Source organism: Diceros bicornis, chromosome 5 (genome assembly GCF_020826845.1).
Source record: "Diceros bicornis minor isolate mBicDic1 chromosome 5, mDicBic1.mat.cur, whole genome shotgun sequence".
Classification (NCBI taxonomy): domain Eukaryota; kingdom Metazoa; phylum Chordata; class Mammalia; order Perissodactyla; family Rhinocerotidae; genus Diceros; species Diceros bicornis.
In genome coordinates, this window is record NC_080744.1 from 18,791,914 (window position 1) to 18,815,228 (window position 23,315).

The following is a 23,315-nucleotide window of genomic DNA, read 5'->3' on the forward strand; positions in this document are numbered from 1 at the left end:
GAAATTACACATCTCTCAATATGGTATTCTAATTAAAACCTAATTAGCAATTCACTGTGCTGGAACTTGGATTTTTAGCATAGAAAAAATAATTTCACTATGCATAGAAAGTAAAGATGTATTTTTTGGAGACATAAGAATTTCAGAAATACAAGGCAGCACATGTGGAATTTAGAGGTGTTAAAAATCTTAAGTGTGGGTTTCTCCATAGCTTTAAGCTTGAACAGTTTCGTATCATCAGTGAGCTTGCCAAACAGTATCAAAAAACTCGTTTTCTTCAAGTGCTTTATTTATCTTTAATAGAACCTTCATCACCCTGGTGTTGTAAATTTGGAGTGTATGTTTGAGACTCCTGAAAGAGTGTTTGTTGTTATGGAAAAACTCCATGGAGACATGCTGGAGATGATCTTGTCAAGTGAAAAGGGCAGGTTGCCAGAGCACATAACGAAGTTTTTAATTACTCAGGTAAGAAATCAATTAGAGGCAGAAAAAAAGATAATATTTAATATCAAATGTTATCACTGGTTAACTGCAGCTTTCTAGGCTTGTTCAGTCCCTACCTCTGAAGTGTAAACTACACTCGAAAAGGTTGCAATGACTTATTGTATTATCTAGTTTATATCTGTGGTGTCGGCGTCCGGGATACCAAATGAGTGATGTGTATGCAGGCCCATGTGTTAAATCTACTCATGAAATTTTTAAATGCACAGTGGCTGAGTCCTGATTCTTTGAAAATATTCAAGAATGAGTATCCCTGTTAGACATTATTGAATTCTTTTATCTCCACCTGTCTTGGCTGCTGTAGGAATACTATCATCTGCTACATTTTCCATTGAAGTTTCCTTAGAAACCTGCTATGTTCATCTAGCTCATTTCAGTGTCTTGAGCATAAGGAAGCTAAACTGTTCATTGTGAGTTTTCTCTTGGCCCTTTAAATTTATGGCCCAGTAGAAAACATTTCGAAAGAGACCGGTGGACCAAAATAAAATTATCTTGATGATTTTCTTCTTTGTAGATACTTGTGGCTTTGCGGCATCTTCACTTTAAAAATATCGTTCACTGTGACCTCAAACCAGAAAACGTGTTGCTAGCATCAGCCGATCCTTTCCCTCAGGCAAGTATAAAAGCCTCGCTCAGCAAAGAGCCAGCTGACAGTGACACTGGCTCGCTGCAGCATCCTGTCACCTTTTTTCCTCAAAACCTTTATTTGTTTCAAGTTTTACCTGTTCCTTTTCATCCATTTGTTATCTTGTGTTTTCAGACTGGGGCTTTGTCATCCTGGCTTCTCAGGTCACCCTGCCTTACTAGTATGCACCATGCCTTCTCATTCTGCTTTTTGGCATCTGTTGTGTGCAGATCCTGAAGAACTGGCAGCTCTGGGCCAATGCTGAAAGCACTGGCCTGAGAATGAGAACACTTAAAAATCCCGGGATGCGATCAGCTCTCTAATGTTGGGCAAGACGTTTGCGTTCAGTGTTGTTCTCAGGGACAAGGGCAAAAGTTTCTGCTTTTCCTCAGCTCAGAGGGTGGAAAATAAACGCTCAGAGGGTCTCTCCCCATGGAATCTTGCATCTGAAGTGACCTGGCTGGGGTGACTGTCCTTCCTTGCCTCCCTGACCCCTTCAGGTCCTGCCTAGACACCCGTGCAGAGCTAACGTGGAGGTTTATTGTGGATGACATACCGCGTCCCTGTTTCTTCAGCCTTTATTTATAATCTGCCCTTGAGTTAAATCTGTCACTTCCCCAGTTTGCGTGATGTTTTCCTGCCTCGTACAACAATATTACCCACTTCTAAGTATACATATTTTCACATTTATCTCTTGGTTTTGTGGGGGAGGAAGGGAGGACGTTTAGATGATATTTTTATGAGTGAAAACCTACTTTTGTACCGGTACATAAACCACTATCTTCAAGTACCTAAAAAGGAAAATGGCTATTACTTCTACCATGAGAAATCCATACGATACATGTAAAGATTATAGTTGTCTTCGGCGGACCTGGGCTAAGACATACACAGACACAGTTTGTGACCTTACCATTTCTGCAAACCATCATTATCAACAGGTGAAACTTTGTGATTTTGGTTTTGCCCGGATCATTGGAGAGAAGTCTTTCCGGAGGTCGGTGGTGGGCACCCCAGCTTACCTGGCTCCTGAGGTCCTAAGGAACAAGGGCTACAATCGCTCTCTAGACATGTGGTCTGTTGGGGTCATCATCTATGTAAGCCTGAGTGGCACGTTCCCATTTAATGAGGATGAAGACATACACGACCAAATCCAGAATGCTGCTTTCATGTACCCGCCAAACCCCTGGAAGGAGATCTCCCACGAAGGTAATAGCTTCCATTCGAGAATGGTAATGGTTTAATCCCTAAGTGTTCTATTAGTAACTCAGTTGTGAATTGTTCAATTGATAAATGCTCAATGTACATTGCCTGCTGAGTAGGGGCACGAATTATTTGAGGTAGATTGAGAAGTAAAGGAAATGAAGACCAAAAATATCTTCTGATGAAATGTATATGTATTATGGAGAAATTGAGATATACATATTAAGAGGTGAATGAAATGAAGAAACTTAATATTTTGGTATACTCCTTAGAACTTATAAATATTTATACACTGATTTAATGGTAGTACCTAATTTTACCAAGAGTAATCTTTACTTACTATATCCCTGTTTCTGTATTAAGCATTTTTAATCTATTATGGATACAAGAACTTTATGATATTGATATTTTAATTATAATATTACATATATTATACAAATTCTTTGTGCAGTCATTTCTTTTTTGTGACATCAGAGCATGTATAAGATTTTATTTAACCATTTCCCTGGTATTATATTTTTAGATTGTTTCTATTTGGTCAGTATTAGATTATATATCTTATATATTATATATCTTTAAAGATAATTTCTTGGAGTAGTGGAGTACTTTTTCTTGAAGTAGTGGAACAAATGATGCCCACTCTCTGGTACCGTGGAAATGTGCTGGCCTTGCCATGTAAATATAACCTATCCAGGCCAGCAGTGAATAGCTATAGATTGTGAATGGTTAATAATCACTGATAATGGAGACCAGAGGCATAGCCGTCAATGGCTCAAGAAACTCCTGTTGGGAAACCACAGTATACATACATTATAGGTAATAGGAAAGTAAAGAAAGTGAAGAACAAAACATAAAATGTGCTTCAAAGAACTTGAAGCTAGCTGGAAGATGAGTTATATGAATTTGGGAAAATGATTATTTATTTCCTTCAGTTGTTAGCTAGGTATAAAATCAGGATCTTCAAGTTCAGAGGAGGAAGGGTCACTGAGGACTTAACTAGTCAGAATTGCATTTTCAGAGGAGGTGGAACTTAGGCCAGTCACTGAAAATTGAAAAGGAAGAGATAAGGCATTTCAGAAAGGGAATTACATGGAACAATTCAAAAGGCATTTATATTTGACCAGAGAGTGCACATTTTACTTGGCTATGGATATGTCTAAGCACTAAAAATTTCCTGCCACTGGGACAAAGTGGTGTGGAGTCCAGCTCAGATAGAACCCCGCTTTTCTAAATGACTCAAGTATCAGTTTGGGAATTAACTGGCCTCTCTGCTCAGTATCTTCCTCTGGCTCATCCTTGCCTTTGAGGCACAGAAGTTGTATTACTTGCTAGCCGAGGCTCTGGATGGCAAATGAGTTACCTCACTGCAGGTGTATGAACAGAGCTGATACTTGAATATAAAGAAAAGTTAGTTAAATTATGTCATAATATTAGCTGAGGTGTTGCAAAAGTAATTACTGGCCCAGATTCTATCCCACTATTTTGAGAACAAATGATTCCCTGATTAGAAGTTATAACAGGGGCTGGTACCAAATAATTTTAAGCACGTCAGATCTGATAAATACACAAGCAAACTAGTGTCTGGCAGACGATGGCACAACTGGTATTAGTAAATTTTGAGTCTCAGGTACTTTAAACCACACCAAAACCACTAAGAATCCAGATACAAGGAAATAAAAATCTAGGCACCTCAGTGACTCTTAAAGTCAAAGGTAAGGATCAACAGTCAAGCAGTTTTAGATATCGTCCTATCTGCCATTCTCATTAGCCATCACTTACCTTCTTTGAGCTTCAGCTCACCATCTGTAAAACAGGGTAATGATTCCTGCCTATATTATGAGGCTATAACAGAGACTGAATGAGATAAAGGATGTGAAAGGCGTCTATAAAGGGAGGTGTGGGGTGAGCCAAGGATTTGGATTTAGGAGGAGAATAACAGAACACTAAGCTAAGCAGTTGCTCTGATGGGTAGCCAAGAATTGTATAATTTTACAAATTATGTGCAACCTGATGTGCATGTTTCCAAAGTGTTCTTCAGACATATTTTTAGTTGTACTTTTTTTCTTGTCATGAAAAAGCAAAAGAAAAAAGGGAGTTGTAAGGTCTTTGTAGCATACATAAATGTGCCAGAATGAAAAAATTCATAGATTTTTTTCTTTAGTGTAGACATGGACTTGATACAATGTAATACTATATATTGGAGTGCTTGAGCTGTCACTGTGCCATTTGATCCTCCCAAGAATCCTCTAATAGATAATTTGTTTTGGTCTCTGTACTAGAGAGAAACCAGAAAGGTTAAGTCACTTACCTGAAGTCACATAGTAGTAGGGCTTGGACTTGAAATCATTTATTTGTCTCCATTCTTTGCACCATACATCTTTGCACTCCAAAAAGTGCTTATTTCTCATGGCTTGATATTTAGGACTATAGGGAATATTTTAAACTCAATTATTTTTGTGATGATAATATAATAAGCTGAGTACCAGCATTCTGGAGATATGGTTACTAATAGTTTATCAGTGAATTAATCAGGACTCTTGTGTGCAAATAATAGAAAGCTATCTCTAACTAACTTAGGCAGAAGATAGTTTATTGACTCATACAACTGGGAAGTCTACAAGGTGAGCCTCATTCATCTGGATCCTGCAGTTTAAGTGTCACGTTTCTCCATCTCTCAGCTCTGCTTTACTTTGGTGGCTCCCTTCTTAGGTGGACTCGTCATGTGATGCAAAGTGATCCTCCAGCAGCTCTAGGCTTACATGGTACTCACTGTACATGATCTCAGAAAAGAAGAGTAATTCTCTCTCAGGAGCCATAGAGTCTCTGAAAGGGGCACTGATTGGCTATGCTTGAATCCGGTAATATCCTGGGAACAGTAACATGGTCGCCACAGGAGGCTGGCTCTGATTGGCTGTGTGGATGATGGAGAGCCGCTCCAGGCTGGAGAGAAAAGATACCTGCAGGGAAAAGATACTCAGCTAAAAACAAACACAAAAGCATTAACAGATGCCCATTATAAAAATAGATTTTTGTGTGTAAATCAAGGTATGATTTGAAAAATGAGAAAAAATTTGAGGAAAACTTACCTTAGCAAATGCTACAGGTAAAATGGAGATAGTAAAATTAATTAAGTTTTGAAAGAAGAAAATAATAATAGCTAACACTTCTATAATGTTTGCACTGTAGCCAAGCACTACTTAAAGCACTTTACATATATGAACTCATTTAATCGTCCGCAACTCTTGGGTAGGAAATATAATTGTTTCCATTTTAAAGGTGAGGCAGTGCAGGCATAGAGGGTTAAGTGGCTTGTCTGGGTGGGTTCAGGGCACAAATCCTGTCCAATGGCTCCAAGGTAGATGCTCTTATCCACCACATTTACAGTCTCTTTTTTAGAGATTTAGAAATGCTGTCACATTAAAATTTTAATATGCTTTCACTAGCTTAGAACTAGAGTAGCAACACAATTTTTAATAATGTCTAAAAATACACAGAAACAGGATCATGTTCTGATAAAGACCTGAATCGAGAGCTCTTCCGCTTAGTGTCTTGGTGACCTCATCCAAGTTACTTATTCTCTTAGGTCTCAGTTTTCTTGTCTGAAATAGAGTGATACTAATTCCTAACTCACTGGGTTAAGTAATAAATGAGATTGCACTGGAAAGCACTTAGCATAGTGATTGACATAACTAGATTACCTTAAATATATTGAACACTTTCTATTTCCCAATCACTTTACGTGATCTATCTATCTGTATATATGTGCTTAGTTATGTACACACATATGTATAACTAATTATATAAAGTTATATATGTAACTAAACACATACATATTTAATTACAGTTATACATAGTTATAGATGTAACTAAATACATACATTATATATATAGTTATACAATATAACTAAATAAGAATGCATATATACGATAAAACATTCCAGAATCATATGATTACAAATAATTGCAGAAGAGGAGACTCTAGGTAATCCTGGGAAGGGAGTTGGAGAACATTTCAGTTCATTCTAAGGCAGTGTTGTGTGTTCCACCTTGTTTCATTTCATCACTGTGACTATCTGGATGGCCATCTATCATCCAGGTTATCTATTACTACTCATCAATAATTAGACATGGCCTCGCTCTCACTTCCAGCTTTATCTCACACCAGGTGAAGCTTCGCCCTCAGCACATCCATCCTATGACCTTTCTTGGTTCCTTGAAAGGACTTGTGCACCTGTTTTAAAATATTTACTTCATTTATCTTATGAAAAATGTAGCCCATTATCACTTAAACATTTTTTTAGATAATCAGATGAAACCAAGGAAAATTGGGCCTTACTTGATCATGTACCAATACGCGTCTCCTTTCATTGCATTTTTAGCAATTCCAAAAGAACAAGAGATAGGCCAGGCTATCCTCCATGTTTGTCACATCTGGTGCATAATAAGGGTAAATCCTGGGTGGACATTGCCAAAAAATCAGGAAATTGCAAGCAAGACTCAGTCTGTGACTTAAGAAGTAGGTAGCAGAAGTGTGGAGCCTAGAAATGAGAAATGGAAAAACTAGCTAACAGTCAGAACACAGGAATATTTTCAAGGTAGGGGGTGCCTAATAATTTTACCAAAGACCCTCCTTAACTGTGGCTCATTTGAAACAACCTGCCCAGGTCTAGCTCTAGGTCTAGAGCAGGCATTTTTTTAAATTTGGCGTGCCCACAGTTAATTAGAGGAGCTAGTTAAAAATGGAGATTCCCAGGCTCCATCCGTGTAAACTGCCATCCTACGCTCAGAATAGAAGTCCGTGGATCACACTTTCAAACAGTGCTTGAGAGCCCTGATCAACCCCTGAAAGACCTGACAGCTGACAGTGCTCTAAAAAATTTTAAATAAGTTTCTAATATTCAAATTTAGATAAATTATAAAGTTCTTCTCTCACTCCTAACATCTTTTTGCATCCACATCATCATCTTTATCAGATATTTAATATCAAGATGTAATTTGTTTGAAATGTCAAATGTATTTCGATATAGATTGCCATGAATATAGTAGGAGTAGAAAAATAAACACAAGCTTCTTTTGTCAAGAAGAAAAAAACATGTAAACTCCAGGAAATTCAAAAGTTGTATAATAAAGAAGCAACTAATATATGTGTCATGATTTTGAGCAATTAAAGAAACCTTGGGAAAGAGAATCCTTTTAACACCTGAAAATTCTCCTTTGAGTGGGCATAGGTTTAGTACTTTGAGGTTATAGGTTATAGGATTATAGAGGATATGTGTTATAATCCTATAGTTCATCAGTTGATAATTATATATAAATTATTCCATATATTGCTTATTATTTTAAATTTTATATAACCTTCAGACCAAGCATGTCTGACCACATTATAATTATGCAAAAGAATGTAACTAATGAAACTTCTATAATACTTGGGAGGAAGAGGACAGAGAAGAGGTGAAGAGAGCTGTAAGAGCCCTTAAATGGGATTCTGCCTGGGTGAATAGATTGAGTTATATATGTTTACGTGTATGATTTAATTATGAGTTAATATTTTTGAATAAATGTTACATATATGTGTATGAATGTATATCTTACAGTCCATGCCAGGCACTGTTCTAAATTACAAAGGTGGCGAGTACATTAACTTAATATAACTAAATTAATTGGGAGAGAGAGGAGGACAATAAGGTAGAGAAAATTGGAATGAAATGATTCATTGTCCTTAATGGAAGGGAATCTTGTGTTTTGTTTTGTTTTGTTTTGTTTTGTTTTTTTTTTGTGAGGAGATCAGCCCTGAGCTAACATCCACCAATCCTCCTCTTTTTTTGCTGAGGAAGGCGGCCCTGGGCTAACATCTGTGCCTATCTTCCTCCACTTTATATGGGACGCCGCCACAGCATGGCTTACCAAGCAGTGCGTCGGTGCGCGCCCGGGATCCGAACCAGCGAACCCCGGGCCGCCGCAGCGGAGCGCGCGCACCCAACCGCTTGCGCCACCGGGCCGGCCCTGTTTTGTTTTTTTTTAAGGTGGTTCGTCTCAAACTGTCTGTGATAAAAGACCAGTTTTATTTTACTTTAAGTTCCAAACACATGGCAAGTACTTTGTAAAATATAATAAGAATGTGACAGCAATGTCAAATTCCTGTAAAAGTTTCTGAAGACGTAGTCTCACTTTCTACGCTTATCTCATCGTAGACCAATAAACAGTTCACAGGGTGGCAATGATCCACGGCCCCCACTTTGAGTAGCACTGGTTTATTGATTTAGGTCTTTTGCCGGTCACACGTGACATTTTGTAAAAAATAATAAAAATGAACAAAAGTGCATGGAGGGAAAGAAGGCTCCAGGAATAAATGGAATACAACCTTTTGTATAACTATAATTCTTCCATGTCTGGTCTAAAAGTTGTCTAAAATTTTAAATACACAAACACTATTTATAGTATTTTATATATGAATGTCCTTCACTGAAGAGCTAGAGGGTTATATTTCCTTTTCTGTAACCCCAACTCTTGCATCGTGACTGAGCAGATGAAGATGTGATCTTCAATCTCTAAACCCATCTATGCCGCCACAAAGGAGAATTTTCAAGTGTGCAAGTCAAACAAATTCTCTTTTCAGAGAGAGTTCCTTCAGTTGCTCAAAATCATTATGCACATCTTAAATTATTCTTTTTTGTATGTGACTTTATTATACTGCTTTTGTTTTCCCAAGAGTTTATTGTTAGAGGAAGAAGAGGAGTGACGTGGATCGTAGAGCTGGTAAAGTGAGGTATAATTTGCTTCCGTGCAAGTTGTCTTGCTAAGAGAAGGATGACAAACTTGCAGCGAAGGAAAAACATTCTTTAGAGGAAAATAACATTTCCATCATCAAATCGAAATGATGTGTTCAATTAGAGACCCATGGTAAATTTGAGGAAGGTTAGTAATAGACCATGAAGATCACCAGAGAAATTACTATTTTTTTCCTTCTGAGTTTTGATATTCCTTTAGATGCGGTTAGGGAGGCAGGCAGGCAGTAATCAACACAGAGGCAACCTCTCGGAAATTGTCTCACAATGAGCCCCCGCCCCCCCGCAGACAGAGATCATTTTCTGTGTTCACAGGTGGAGTCTGGAGAAGCGCCTATTCTCAGGTCGCCTGCTGTGTTGTTACTGCTCAACTTCAGAGTCACATGGTTAGTTGGTATTATCAAGAATTAAGATCAGACACGAAGCCTTGACATACCACGTATAAAAAGGGAAAGAAAAAGAAGTAAATGCCCTTGCATTACTACTATAGCTTGTCTTTAGTTCAGAATAATCAAATCGTGGTGGTGCACTAGTGACACAGGTTTTTTCCATTTGTGTGCTCCAACAGCCTCAATGGTGGTATTGCTGCCTCTTCCTTTCCCCAATAGGCACAACTGTAGTTTATTCTTTTGGTTGGTCTCAATCCTCTGCTGACATTTCTGTACAGTGTAGAATATATGGCATCTCAAGGCACAGAATGGCTATCATAATATACCACTAAATTTATCAAAGCATCTAAATTTTACTTTAAAAGCAAGTTTTGCCATTCAATGTGGTAAATGCAAATAAAATTGGTCACAAGTGTGTTTTCTCCCCCAGAAATTGGAGATGAAAAATACAGCCAGTACAAACACAAAGCAAAGCTAAATAAAAGCCTAGCACCAGTGCCACATGGTATGTTTTCAGAATCCAACAGTGTTCCAGAACACTAAACACTTAAGTTGGAAGTAGCACTTTGCCATGAAAAGGAACCAGCTGTAGGTCCCTCTTTCACTACGTATTGTTCAAAACAAAAAATAACTCCATTGAAAATAAGCCTCGGGTAGATGAGACCCAGAAATCCAATGGTATGAGAAACAAAAGAAAGACAACTGTCATTTTAATAATTAAACTGTGTTTGTAACAGTTTATGAGGCTTGCAGATCCAGCAAGCCTGCTGAATATTAATGAATAGAGTGATTTGTCAACATATTAGCACCACTGTCACACATAACAGCACGGAGGAGATGCAAGGGGACTAGCCAGTGAACTGCTTAAAAATGCTTGAATGGGTGCCAGGAAATTCTATCCCTACTGATAAACTGAAGTGAATTATGTGGGTCAGAACTTCCACTGGGGTTTAACGTTTTAAACAATCTCTACTTGAAGTTCTGGAATTACTTGTTTTTAATTTTTTAAATATGTGTTTTGTTCAATAATAAGGAACTTTAAAATTAGGAAACGAAGGTATACAATGATTTAAAAAAGTCTACCAGTAGAGAGAATTTTTAAGTGTGTGTGTGTATGTACACACATATATTTCAAAATTCAAATGAGGTAATATCTGAAGAGATGTGCCACCAGGAAAGGAATCATTTATTTTGACAGCAAGTAAAATGTAATCAATAAAATTTTCTCTAAAAAATGATAATTCATAGAGAGAAACTGCTTAGAAAGAGTTTTAGCAAGAACATTGGCATTATAAGTGCTCAAAAATTGGCTATTTGCCCCCCAAAACTGAAATGTTCCCTATATATTCCAACTATAAAATTAAAATTTCACTTCTAAAGATATATATTATAGTTGAGTTGAAATATAAATATATGAATATATGTGGAGTATATTCATATATGAATATATGAATACACCTGAATATATGTGGAGATGTCAGGGGAGAGGAAGAACAAAGGTTAAATATTCTGTGAGTTTGCTTTCTTCCACAATGACAACACAGAATAATATTTCAAAATACAGGATGTTAAAAATCTTATCTAACCCCTATTCTGCTCCGCAGTACCAATCCACTGAGCAGTTTTATCCAGAATATTCTTAAATTGCTCCAGTGTTGGAAAATGTACAATTTCATGAGGAACCCTGTTTTTTTCTTAATTTGACCTTCAGACAATGAGCAAAAATGTCTCTGTGTTTATACGCACTGGTAGAACAAGCCCACTCCTTTCTCCAAATAAAGGCTCATCTCAGAGATTTGAAAGCTGCCATCATGTCACCCCTGAACCTTCTCTTCTCCTGAGCAATCAGTTTATCCTTCAGCCTCCTGTTCACTCTGGTCCAAACACTCTCCTCTTTGTTTATGTTCTTTTGCGATCAAACCCCAAAACTGTTCTAACTCAAGGTTCAGTGAGTCTGGTTAAGAGTAAAGTAAAGCCAGCACTTCCCTCATTATAAAGAAAACATTTTTTTTTAGCATGGCATAAAATAACAGTTGATTCGGGGACAATGAGGAGACTCATGTTGAGTTTACTGTGGGTTTAGAAGCCTGAATTCTTTCTCAAGCATGTCGTTGATAAGCTAGGTCTTCCAATTCTGTACTTAGATCTTTTTTTGAGGGGTGGGGAGGTGGGACTTAAATAAAGGACTTAGTTTCATCTATCCCTGTTACATGTTATCTTGCCAGTATGGCCCATAGCTCCAGACTGTGATTATTTTGGAACTTATTTGTGTAATCCAACTTATTTGCTCTTCCTGTGAGCATCCTCTGAGTGGAATCTATACTCAAACCCTTTGATGTCTTCATTCCAGAACACTGAACAAAATGGGGCTGAGGACAGATACCTTTCCTATGTTTACATCCATCTATTCAGGGGCCTTTGGGCAACATTAAGCCGGTTATTAACCACTTTCAGTGTTCTCATACCTCTAGCTCCTTGCTATTCAAAATGTGGTCTAAGGCTCCTCATGGGAGCCGTTAAAATACAGACTCTCAGGTCCCACCCAAGACCTACTGAATCAAAATCTTCAGTTTAAGATCCCTGGGTTTTTCACGTGCGTGTAAAAGTCTGAGAAGCACTGCTTAGCATAGCCATTCTCAACCCTGGCTGCATGTGTTAGCAACACCTGAGGCGCTTCTAAAACTACCATTACGTAGATGCTCCTCCCCTAAAAATTTTCACTTGACCTTTGGCGTGAATATCAGCATTTTTTTTTGGTGAGAAAGATCAGCCCTGAGCTAACATCCATTGCCAATCTTCTTCTTTTTGCTTGAGGAAGATGGTCCCTGAGCTAACATCTGTGCCCATCTTCCTCCACTTTGCATATAGGATGCCACCACAGCGTGGGCTGATGAGGGGTGTGTAGGTCCACGCCCAGACCCTGGGCCACCGAAGTGGAGCACGCGAGCTTAACCACTATGGCACCAGGCCGGCCCCTGGTATCTGCATTTTTAAAAAGCCAAAAACCGAAAAAACCTCTCCAAAGGATTTTAATGTGCAGTGAAAATGGAAAGAAAAAAAAAAAAATCCACCCTGAACATTATTAGAATAATAGAAATATATTTTGATTTCTGCTTTAAACTTGGAATCAGTTTGGGATCAGTTTGGAGGCTGCTGTGTGCTGTGTTTAAACAATTCATAATTTCCAAGATTGTGTTTCTAGTCTTCAAGAGGAAAGGAAATAGAATGTAAAGCAAAGGAGTGGCCATTGACAGAATAACTTTCTATGGAGGAAAGAACTGGAAAAGGGAAGACACCGACTTGAGTCTCTAAAGGTCTTGCACTTCATAGGATCATGGGAATTGACTGAGGAGGGGGTGAGCTGATGGTTTCCAGCGGCTTTGTTTGCTGCTGGCAGCCTCTGGCGTCAGCCCCGGTGAGGAGCGTCCCAGTTAGTGTTGCTGGGCAACAGCTTGCTGGGTTGAGAGCTGGAATGTGAAGGGTTGCAAAACGATCTTTAAAATAAACACACAACTTACCACCAGCATGAAGCAAACCAAAGGAGAAGTACTGAGCACTACGCTGTGACAGGCAGTGAGGCAGAATGGAAAGGGAAAAAAGAAAACACGGCCTTGAAGGCAAGAAGCTCAGTGGTTGACAGGGGATGGCTCCATCACTAGAATGATAGTTCTGATCTGATTTCTAATTTGAAAATTTGTACTTGAATAATTTGTGGGTGCGTAGAAGAGAGTATGGAAAAAATAAAAATAAAAAGGACTGTGTCTGAACAAAACAGCCCAGCCTCAGGGTTTCACTGGTCATTTCTCTTCTGTAAAATAAACATAGTAAAATAAATATGATCTGTATTGCAGATAGTCTTAGCGTTATTCTGATTTTCTGATAGAAGTCACTGATCCTATGATCTGTTACAGTGTGTAGAGTTGTGATGTCCTACGATCCAGGAATATTTTATCCAAAATATACAAACCATATGCACATAATGTGGATATTAAAATTTAGAGCTGAGAAAATGGCCATTTAAATTTCTAATTAATGTATTCAATCCACCAAATGCTATTTAGGAAGCATTTTTCTAATGCATTAAATGATGCATTTTATTTTAAATATTTATGAAACTTCTGTGCAAAAATGGATACACAATCTGTGTGACCTTAAAGGAGCTAAAATCTAGTGGGGAGAATGGGGGGAGACAGACATGCATTGCAGTAGAAGATGGGAAATGGAAGATGACTTAGAGGTGTGATCTGAGGGACCGCTTATGGATTTAAATATGTCCCGTTCCATTTTTTGTAGAATTTTCTCCAAGCTTTGGATGCTGTTCAGTTTAGCCATAGCAATGGCGTATACAAATGTCCCTTCTACATACACAGGACCTATTGTGTCTGTACACATGGTATCTGCTTTGAAATAGAGAATGACTGCCGTATAGTTTCCACAATTTCAAAGATAATTCTGAATTTTAATACCAGAAGAAAATGGAATCCATACAATTACCACTCTGCTGAGATGTTTCTTTTCACATTAAAACTAAAGCCCTTCAGCACCTGTATGTACCATTTAATTTTGTTTTTGTTCAGATATACTTGCTCCTGGCAGACAGGCTCCACAGAACATCAGCTATTTTAACATCTGCTGAAAGTCCCATTCTGGTAAAAGAGAATGTTTGATAAAATTTTCTCTTTGCTTTCCTGACATTTTAGTCTCTCAACTGTTGGGGCGACAAGAGAAAGTGCTTTACAGGAAATTAGGGGGAAAGGAACTGTGTGAGCCAAGAATTTATTGTAGCAAAAAAGAATCATTAGACCTCATAAAACAGATTTTCTTTCTTTTTTTTTTTTTTTTTTAATTATAGGAAACATTAGTGTGAATTCACAGCAAGAGACATTTGAGAAAGTACAAAACTCTTTGCTCATGAGGGGTAGGGAGTTGTTTGAAAATGAAAATTTGAACCGTACAGTTGTTTCAAAATTTCCAGTAAGAAAGGAAAAGGGAAGACTTCCCACATTACCCTAATGAGGCTGCCCAAGGTATACAGAGAGCTTGGATTTAAGACAATTTATTAATGATATGGAAGGAGGGAGTTGAGTATAAGGATGAAGAAGAGAACAAAACTCTCAATAATATTAGAAAGGCTAACTCCTAGAATAAATGGGCGGGTACAATCAGAAAATAATCCTACCGTTCTCTAAAAAAGTTGGCATCGTGTTTACTGCAAAGAGGAGGAGCTAACCACTGCCGATTTTGCTCCCATTTTCTTCAGAGAGAGAGGGGGAGAAACGTCTTCAAACTGAGAGAATAAGGGGTGGGGGCTGTGAACCAAAAACTATAACCCGAGAGAATAGAGGATTCTCATTTCCTGCACAGCTTTGGCCCTAGCCCAATGCCAGCTGTTTAAAATGGCATCTGCTTAGTGCCCGAAACCGCAGAGACACCAGCACAGTGTTGCAATAAACCTAGCCTCGTGGAAGGCAGGTGTTTGGATATATACTTTTTGGTATATCTGTGAAAAGAAGTACAGAGTACCAGGAATTTCTGAGGCATTGTCTATTGTCCCAAATATCCATCTCTCATGGGGCTCCAGATTCCTCATGGGCTCCAGATCCTCGTGGAGCTCCAGGGAACCTGAAGTTTCTGCATTTTTCTCCCCTCCCTCATTGGGCACCAGCATCCTGTTCTGCTGCTGTGCCAGCATGCCACCTTTCCTTCTGACTTTCCCTTCTGCTGCAGTCATCTTCCTTAATTCCTGTTTCCCACAGCCTGACCATGGTCCTTTCTCCTTTGCTTTGCTTTGTTTTTGAGAGAAGTTCACAGAAGTGCCCAATTTTGTATCTGTCTCTCCCATTGTCTCTCCCTCCCTGCCCCCCTGCAGTTCCAAAGGCATGCCCTACCACATTCCCTCTAGATCAGAATTCTGAGTCTTGGTTTGAGCTTTGGAACTGGAGTCAAGACCTCATTTGGACTTTTTTTCTGACTCTTGGCTCTCTTTGGGACTGCTGGGGCTACTCCCAGTTTTGCTAGTCTTTTTGCTCCTTTGCTACTGGCTTCCCCCTTCTCTTAGCAGGGATCTTTTACCTGTGATGCATTACCCATTGCAGTCTCTGCTGGGACTATTGCTATCACAAGAGGACACTCAGTGGCAGCTCTAAAATATGATACATGTTCAGAACTGAACATACTGCATATTGAGGATGCTAACAGAGGTGCTGTTAGAGCCATTGGGAGTAATTTTTAATAAATCATGGATAAAATGAGAGAAATACCGGGATACTTAAGACAGGCCAGAGTTCTCTAAATTGCTAAAAGGGAAAAGAATGGATTCTGAAATCACTCAACAAGAAGCTTAACGTTTATCCTTGACAAAATGCTGGAATGAATGACTGAATGGATAGTTTGCAAACATTTAGAAAACAAATCCTGGTACTTAGAAGGAAATGACTAAAAGTCAGTATTAATCTACTTAAAATCAATTACTCCAGAATAATTGCATTTTTTTATAGGATTGCCAGATTGGTAGAATGAATAATACCAAGAATTGATGTGTCTTGACAATAATAAAACATTTGAAAAAATCTCCCACAATAGCCTTTGGAGAAGATGATAATATGTGGACTGGATGCGATGTTCCTAGGAGGAAACATTGCTTATTTATCAGCCTACTCAATGAATAACTAATAGGTTTGGCAGTTGGGACTGTGTTCTATGATAGAGTCATCAAGCCCTATATTTAAGCCTTATCCTGAAAAAAAGCTTCCTAATAATTTGATTGATACATAGCAGATAGCCTTATTCAGTTTGGAAGTGGTGGAAAGCTAAGAGGATTAGTCTCTATAATAGGAGGGGAGCGTGTCACATTCAGAATAGTCTTTGCTGGGGCCGGCCCAGTGGCGTAGTGGTTGAGTTCACATGCTCCACTTCGGCGGCCCGGGGTTTGCAGGTTTGGATCCCAGGCACAGACCTACACATGGCTCATCAAGCCATGCTGTGTCAGTGTCCCACATACAAAATAGAGGAAGATTGGCATAGATAGATTGGCACAGATGTTAGCTCAGTGACAATCTTCCTCAAGCAAAAAGAGGAAGATTGGCAACAGATGTTAGCTCAGGGCCAATCTTCCTGACAAAAAGAAAAAATAAAAAAAGAATAGTCTTTGCTGAAATGTTGAGCTAAAGTCAAAAAGATATATATGTATCTCCCTGTTGCATTTAGGTACATAATATATATTGTGTATATATACACAATATACACAATGGTGTATATATATACACATATCTATCTCCGTGGCTAAAAATGTGGTGGAAACATAACTAAGAAGAATTTAGTGTTCATTATTGGAAAAAAATTAATTAACTTTTGATATTATTATCAGTTAGTATTAATGAGTCAATGGTATGATCTGGCTGCTGTATGCCACAGCGTTTAAGAGCAGGAGCTTTGTAGCTGGTCCCCCTGTATTTCGACTTCAGCCCTGTTACCTAGGAGCTATCTCCCTTTGACCAAGTTACATGACCTTTTGAAGCTTCAGTTTTTCCTTTTATGTAAAATAGAGATTAAAATAGTAACTACTTTTCAAAAAAGAAAACCCTGAATCCTAGGCTATATGAATGATATCTGTGTACAAATCAAGTTGGTAATTAATTATGAGGAAAATTCTGGTCAGTAATGAACAGGGACATTGGGAAACAGCTAGCGGACATTAAAAGGAGGATGCACAGGAAAGCTAGGGAGTCTGAAGGAACTGTGGAAGGTGAGGTTAAGGCAAATCACCATCCCCAAGACTTGAAGAGCTGCCATACAGAGTCAGGTTCTCCATTGCATCTATTACATAAACAGGATTAATGTGAGTATGGTATAAAAAGACAACTTTGGGCACAAGATAGGAGAAAAGAATTCTTGTCACTAGTATTGTGCAACACAATTTATATATGAAAGAGATCGGACCATTGGGGATATATATGGTCTGATCTAGGACCCTAGCTAGTTATATTTCAGAAGTAAGTCAGCTGAAGAAAACATTTTTTCTTTGAGTAGGATATTAATTAAAGGTCAAAGATTCAAAATGGTGCATTTTGTCATTATATATGTGTGTGCACGCATTTATGTGCACGTGTTTTGACTTTGTAACTAGATTGGGAGCTTTTCAGGTCCAGGGCTTTATCATTAACTTATTATTCTCTAAGTAATTGCCAACAGTAATTCCTTTGGGAAGATTTGGTGAATGAACAGATAAATGAATGACTGATACAAACATGTAAGGAACGTGGCCAATAAAGAGAACACTGTAGGAAAAAAAAAAAGAGCCACTTTAGAATCTCTTTTAAAAATGAGTTTAATGAAAGGCATTTTGGATGGTACAGTTAATGCTGGATTGTATGAGACTTGATTAATAAAAAGGATGTTTTAAGAGTTCCAGAAACAGTGACGAGTAGAATGGACCTCTCAAACCCTGATGATGGGCCTATTTTCCCAGTAACACCAGGTTCCCAACATTTAACTACAGGTTCCAACATTTGTGTGTGTGTGTGTGTGTGTGTGTGTGTGAGAGGAAGATCAGCCCTGAGCTAACATCCATGCTAATCCTCCTCTTTTTGCTGAGGAAGACCGGCTCTGAGCTAACATCTATTGCCAATCCTCCTCCTTTTTTTTCCCCAAAGCCCCAGTAGATAGTTGTATGTCATAGTTGCACATCCCCCTAGTTGCTGTATGTGGGACGCGGGCTCAGCATGGCCAGAGAAGCGGTGCGTCGGTGCGCGCCAGGGATCCAAACCCGGGCCACCAGTATTGGAGCGCGAGCACCCAACCGCTAAGCCACGGGGCCGGCCCCAGGTTCCAACATTTAATACTTAATTATTTCTGTTTTCTGCTGCCAAGAGCCACAGAACATATTTATGAACACACAAATACACACACACATGTATTTATGCACACACACATCTCCCCTCTCATTCTCTCCTTATATCCTAAACTGTTTTCTCTTGGAGGTACTTGTCGTTATCTTGCTGTGCTTATTCGGGTCCCCTGGGTCCTGTGGCTGTAGTCAGACTTGTGATTGTATGCTGCATTCAGCAGAACAATTTCTTCATCTTCACATATTCCAGTCCCTTCAGACACTTGTAGTTTCTCCTCTGGCAGTACTTCCCTCCCCATTAGGCAGTGTAGTTCACTGTTGGGGCCCATTTGGGCACAAACCAGACCTTTTGTTGAGTTACTGTACTCCTACCTTCCTAATTATAGAATTCAAAGCAGAATGAGTGAATTAATACCATGTATTTATTCCCTGCAGTGTCTGGGGAAGCGTAATGCTCCGGCATGCTTAGAGTCGCACATAAGCTCTCCCTTCACCCCTTATCCTCCATTTTTGCTGTGTGACTTCACAGCAGCAAGAATGGAGGGTGCACTTTACTCACCAGTGAGTAAATCATGTGAATGGATGTTTTAAAGCACATACCCAATACGCAGTTCACGGAGAGAACTATACTTTGAAAAGCTCTCTGAGAACACATGCTTGGATTTTGAAATTGTACTAAGTACTGTGTTTGCTAAGGTATCCCAGCTAAGGCAAGGCGCATAGGCGTAGACAGCACTTAACTGTGTACTACTGCATTTGCTTTCTCCAATCAAAGAATTCTTAGGTGTTTGATTCTACAGCCCTTCCATGGAGGCAAATATTTGGAATATTAGTATGAGAGAGGTACAATTCTAGATTATCCAAAGACTGTAGAAATCATTTGTCTTTGCCTGATAATGAGAAGGATTCTGATTCATTCGGATTGAAGGAAGTGATCTTTGTTCCAGGTGACCTCTGGACTCCTGTGATGGTCTGTATTTTCAGGTCCACACAGGCTGATGTAGACCAAACAAGAGTCAAAGCTGCCTGATACAGGACTTGGTGGTTGGGGAAGTTAAGTCACATTTTTTTTATCAGCTACTTACTTGATTAAGACTTTTGGTAGAAAGATCCATCTCTCAGGAAACATAATGACCAGGGTAGGTTAAGGGTGGGGATTAACTCTGGTGAAATGCAAATGCTTCCGTTAATTTGGCATATTTCACTAAGCTCTTTTTGGGAAGAAAATCATAAGATGAAAGAAAGAAATATGGGAAGTTATTACAAGAATGAGTGGGAAGCATAAGGTAATGAATGTAATGAATAATGAACTATTAATTGTATAGGCTGAAAATATAATTTTCAGAATGGTGAGCAAGAACTCCATCACATGGTACTCTGGGTAACTAAGATGCCTTGTAGACTAGATAACTAGAAGAGTCACTTTTTCTTCCTAGATTATACTCCATTGAAGTCCCAGTCAGAGGCAGCGTACTAGGCTGGAAAGACTGTGGTTCGTACCTCATAGAATAATTCTTGTTAGACAAGCGTTTTTCCCGTTTTCCCCTAGAAAACAATGAAGGCTGATATAATTCCAATTCATTGATTATTTTTAAAATCAAAGTGAAAGAGACAAAAGTGTTTTCCTGGTGGGCTGTTGGTTTTTAGGCTCTAAGTATATCCTGAGTCATGGCCCATGTTATGCTTTATTTTCCTTTTAAATATGGTGTCCAGATGTCTGTCTGTCATTTAATTCAAGACTATGAAGCCCATTATGTGTATTCAAACTTCAAACACATTTTATAACAAAATTAGTAAATGGTTTCTCCTGAATAGTAGTTTTATCCTGCCATTAGTGCAAGACATATTTAAATGATGTATGTTTAAACAAAACTTCTACTTTAGAGAAATGTTTTAAAAACTAGACCAAATTCACCTCATACTCACAAAAGACTTATACTCCTTCCTCCACAATTATTTCCAATTTCATTTTTTAACATCCAAAATAAAATGAAGGGCAAGATTTTAGAATTCTCAAGAGGAATTTTTTTTAGGTTCTACTGCCTGTTATCACTATGCTGCATTTAACTGTGTAACTAGGAAATGTAAAATAAACTGTAAATGAATTATACATATGTTCCAGATTTGTCATCTATTTTTACCCACAATTATTTTTTTTCAGCCATTGATCTTATCAATAACTTGCTGCAAGTAAAAATGAGAAAGCGCTATAGCGTGGATAAGACCTTGAGTCACCCTTGGCTACAGGTAAAAATCAAGCACTGATATTTTCTCAGTCGGATGAGCTTCTAAAGATTTATAAGATTTTGATGTTATTTGTAAAAATCTTTTGTCGTATTTTAAAAAGTGTAATTCTAATATCAATTTGTTTGCCAGAATGCGTGCAACTCCTTAGGATTTAGTAACAATTTAGTGTTTCTAAACCTCTCTCTTTACCAGGAAAATTTGATAGGGGAGAAACATACCACACACACACACACACACCCTGAAACTAAAACCAAAAACAAAAATACTGAAAGTCATAACTAAACTTCGAGGACCGGATTTCAAAAGCATCTGTATATGTAATCCTGATAAGGATTGCATGACCTGATGGACATTTCCTAAGGATCCTGTCCAAGGAAATGTCCATCTGGTCATGCGCTGGACTCACTTGGAAACCATATTTTTAAATGCTAGGCTAATATTCATGGAACAAATGCATGGCAAATATAAAGCATATGTATGTGTTTGCTTTCTCTTAAATATTTGTTATTTTCACATTGAACTTAAAGTTTAGAAAAATGATACTCTGAAATACTGAAGGATTATTTGTAGGCATTAAATTTCAAAAGAATACCAACATTCCTAATTGCTTGATTGCAGGCATTCATTGCCCACCCCTTGAGGCATGATATCATGTAAAGAGTATGCGTTTGCAAAGTTTAGGCAAATAGGATGCCTTTAGTGCTGATGCTGTCACTTCAGGGTGCCTGATGAAAGATGCAGTGAGCGCTGTTAGAGTGGAAGAAAAAAGGGGTAACTCATGGGTGTGGGAAGTGATAACATAGGAAACAGTGTTTTAATGAGTTTTAATCATCTCTATGGTAATATTTTGGAATTTCTTCCTCAGGATTATCAGACCTGGTTAGATTTACGAGAGCTGGAATGCAAAATCGGGGAACGCTACATCACCCATGAAAGCGATGACTTGCGCTGGGAGCAGTATGCGGGCGAGCAGGGGCTGCAGTACCCCGCACACCTGATCAATCCAAGTGCTAGCCACAGTGACAGTCCCGAGACTGAAGAAACAGAGATGAAAGCCCTCAGTGAGCGTGTCAGCATCCTCTGAGTTCCATCCCTATAATCTGTCAAAACACTGTGGAATTAATAAATACATACGGTCAGGTTTAACATTTGCCTTGCAGAACTGCCATTATTTTCTGTCAGATGAGAACAAAGCTGTTAAACTGTTAGCACTGTTGATGTATCTGAGTTGCCAAGACAAATCAACAGAAGCATTTGTATTTTGTGTGACCAACTGTGTTGTATTAACAAAAGTTCCCTGAAACACTAAACTTGTTATTGTGAATGATTCATGTTATATTTAATGCATTAAACCTGTCTCCACGGTGCCTTTGCAAATTGGTGTTTTTCTTACTGGAGCCTCAAGTTAGTAAGAGTCTACAGAAATAGTTCTGTTCTGTGTGTCCCATCGGCATTGTCGTTATAAGCAAACTCTTGAAGAGTAGATTATTACCAGTGTTCTATGAACAACTCCAAAACTCATGTGGAAAACATGAATGATGGGGGATGGGGGATGGATATATAATCCTAAAACACAAATGCATGAAAGAGTTTTACTGTACAGTTTCAAACCCTTTGCCTGCCTGGCGTGCCTCAGTATATTTAAACTCAAGTACGTGGACCTAGGCGCACCTACTACTCTTAAGCCTAAATGCCTTAGAAATGTAAACTGTCAGATATAACAGATATATTTTCCCATTTCTTACAATACCCTGCTGTACTATGGAAAATCAGCAGCTAAGCAACCTTTTGCCTTTGTGTATTTTTCAATAAGAACAAATAAATATTCTTGTCAAAATATGTGTCCATCTGACTGGATTATTTTCATTTGTAATCTGCACTGGTGTTTTCAGGCCTATTAGGAGCAGAGGTATCTCCTCAAAAAGCAAAAAAAAATCGCCTGGTCTAGAATTTAGCTTTATGTTTCCAAGTGTAGTGGAACCTTTCTGTCTTGTGTGTCCTCTAGTTTCCAATAAAAAAGAGAGCTTTCGAATGGAAAAATGACCAAAGCCAAACACGATACTTGGAGGCAGAAGTAAGAATATTGCAAATAGCAATCTCAATGTAGTTTCCTGAGTGAGTCAGTATAAGCCAGGGATTTATTAGAATAATGACTCAGTTTCTTTCTATATTATGTAAACAAGAAGGTTCTGAGGTGAACTACAAAAACACAGAAAGACTGGAAAACAATTCCTAAAGAGAAAACCAACTAAAGGGAAGTTCTATAGCCTTGCAGAAGAGAAAACTAATACTGGACTTAACAGACTTTAGGTGTATGGAGTGGGTAACACGGGCTATTTTTGTTTGTAGCAGGCTGACAATGAATTAGCATGTATTACTGTTACTATGCAACAGAATAAATTGTAATAAATGTTTGAAAGAATTTTGTAAGTGTTGTGAGCCACTTGAATAAATTAGATACGTATGTTAAGACTATAGACAATGTTTACACTCGGAGAGATGGGGGGAAACAGTTGGTCTTTCCAATGATTAGTCACTATTTTCTATCGTTACTTATCTCTTATTTTAAGGGACTTGGAATTTATTCTGTGTAAGTCTCAGGAAGCCACTCAAACATTTTAAGCAGAAGAATAAGCAATGTCAACAAGTTCACTCTGCCAGCAAGACAGAGTGTAGGTTGAAGCCAGGGAAAGCAACGGACCAAAAGGCCAGCTGAACTATTG

General features: G+C 38.4%; 1 protein-coding gene across 3 annotated transcripts in view; it reads left to right on the plus strand.

Annotated features, from left to right (window-relative positions):
- Window positions 1-22,425, plus strand: part of PRKD1 (protein kinase D1) — a 295,550-nt gene extending 273,125 nt beyond the window's left edge. For all 3 annotated transcript variants that reach the window (XM_058540799.1, XM_058540797.1, XM_058540798.1), the window contains 5 exons: window positions 304-465; window positions 1,016-1,114; window positions 2,065-2,332; window positions 20,507-20,592; window positions 21,458-22,425. In XM_058540799.1, the coding sequence (XP_058396782.1) occupies window positions 304-465; window positions 1,016-1,114; window positions 2,065-2,332; window positions 20,507-20,592; window positions 21,458-21,676 (834 nt within the window). In that variant the 3' untranslated portion in view covers window positions 21,677-22,425. The remainder of the gene's footprint in view (window positions 1-303; window positions 466-1,015; window positions 1,115-2,064; window positions 2,333-20,506; window positions 20,593-21,457) is intronic.
- The last annotated feature ends 890 nt before the right edge of the window (window positions 22,426-23,315 follow it).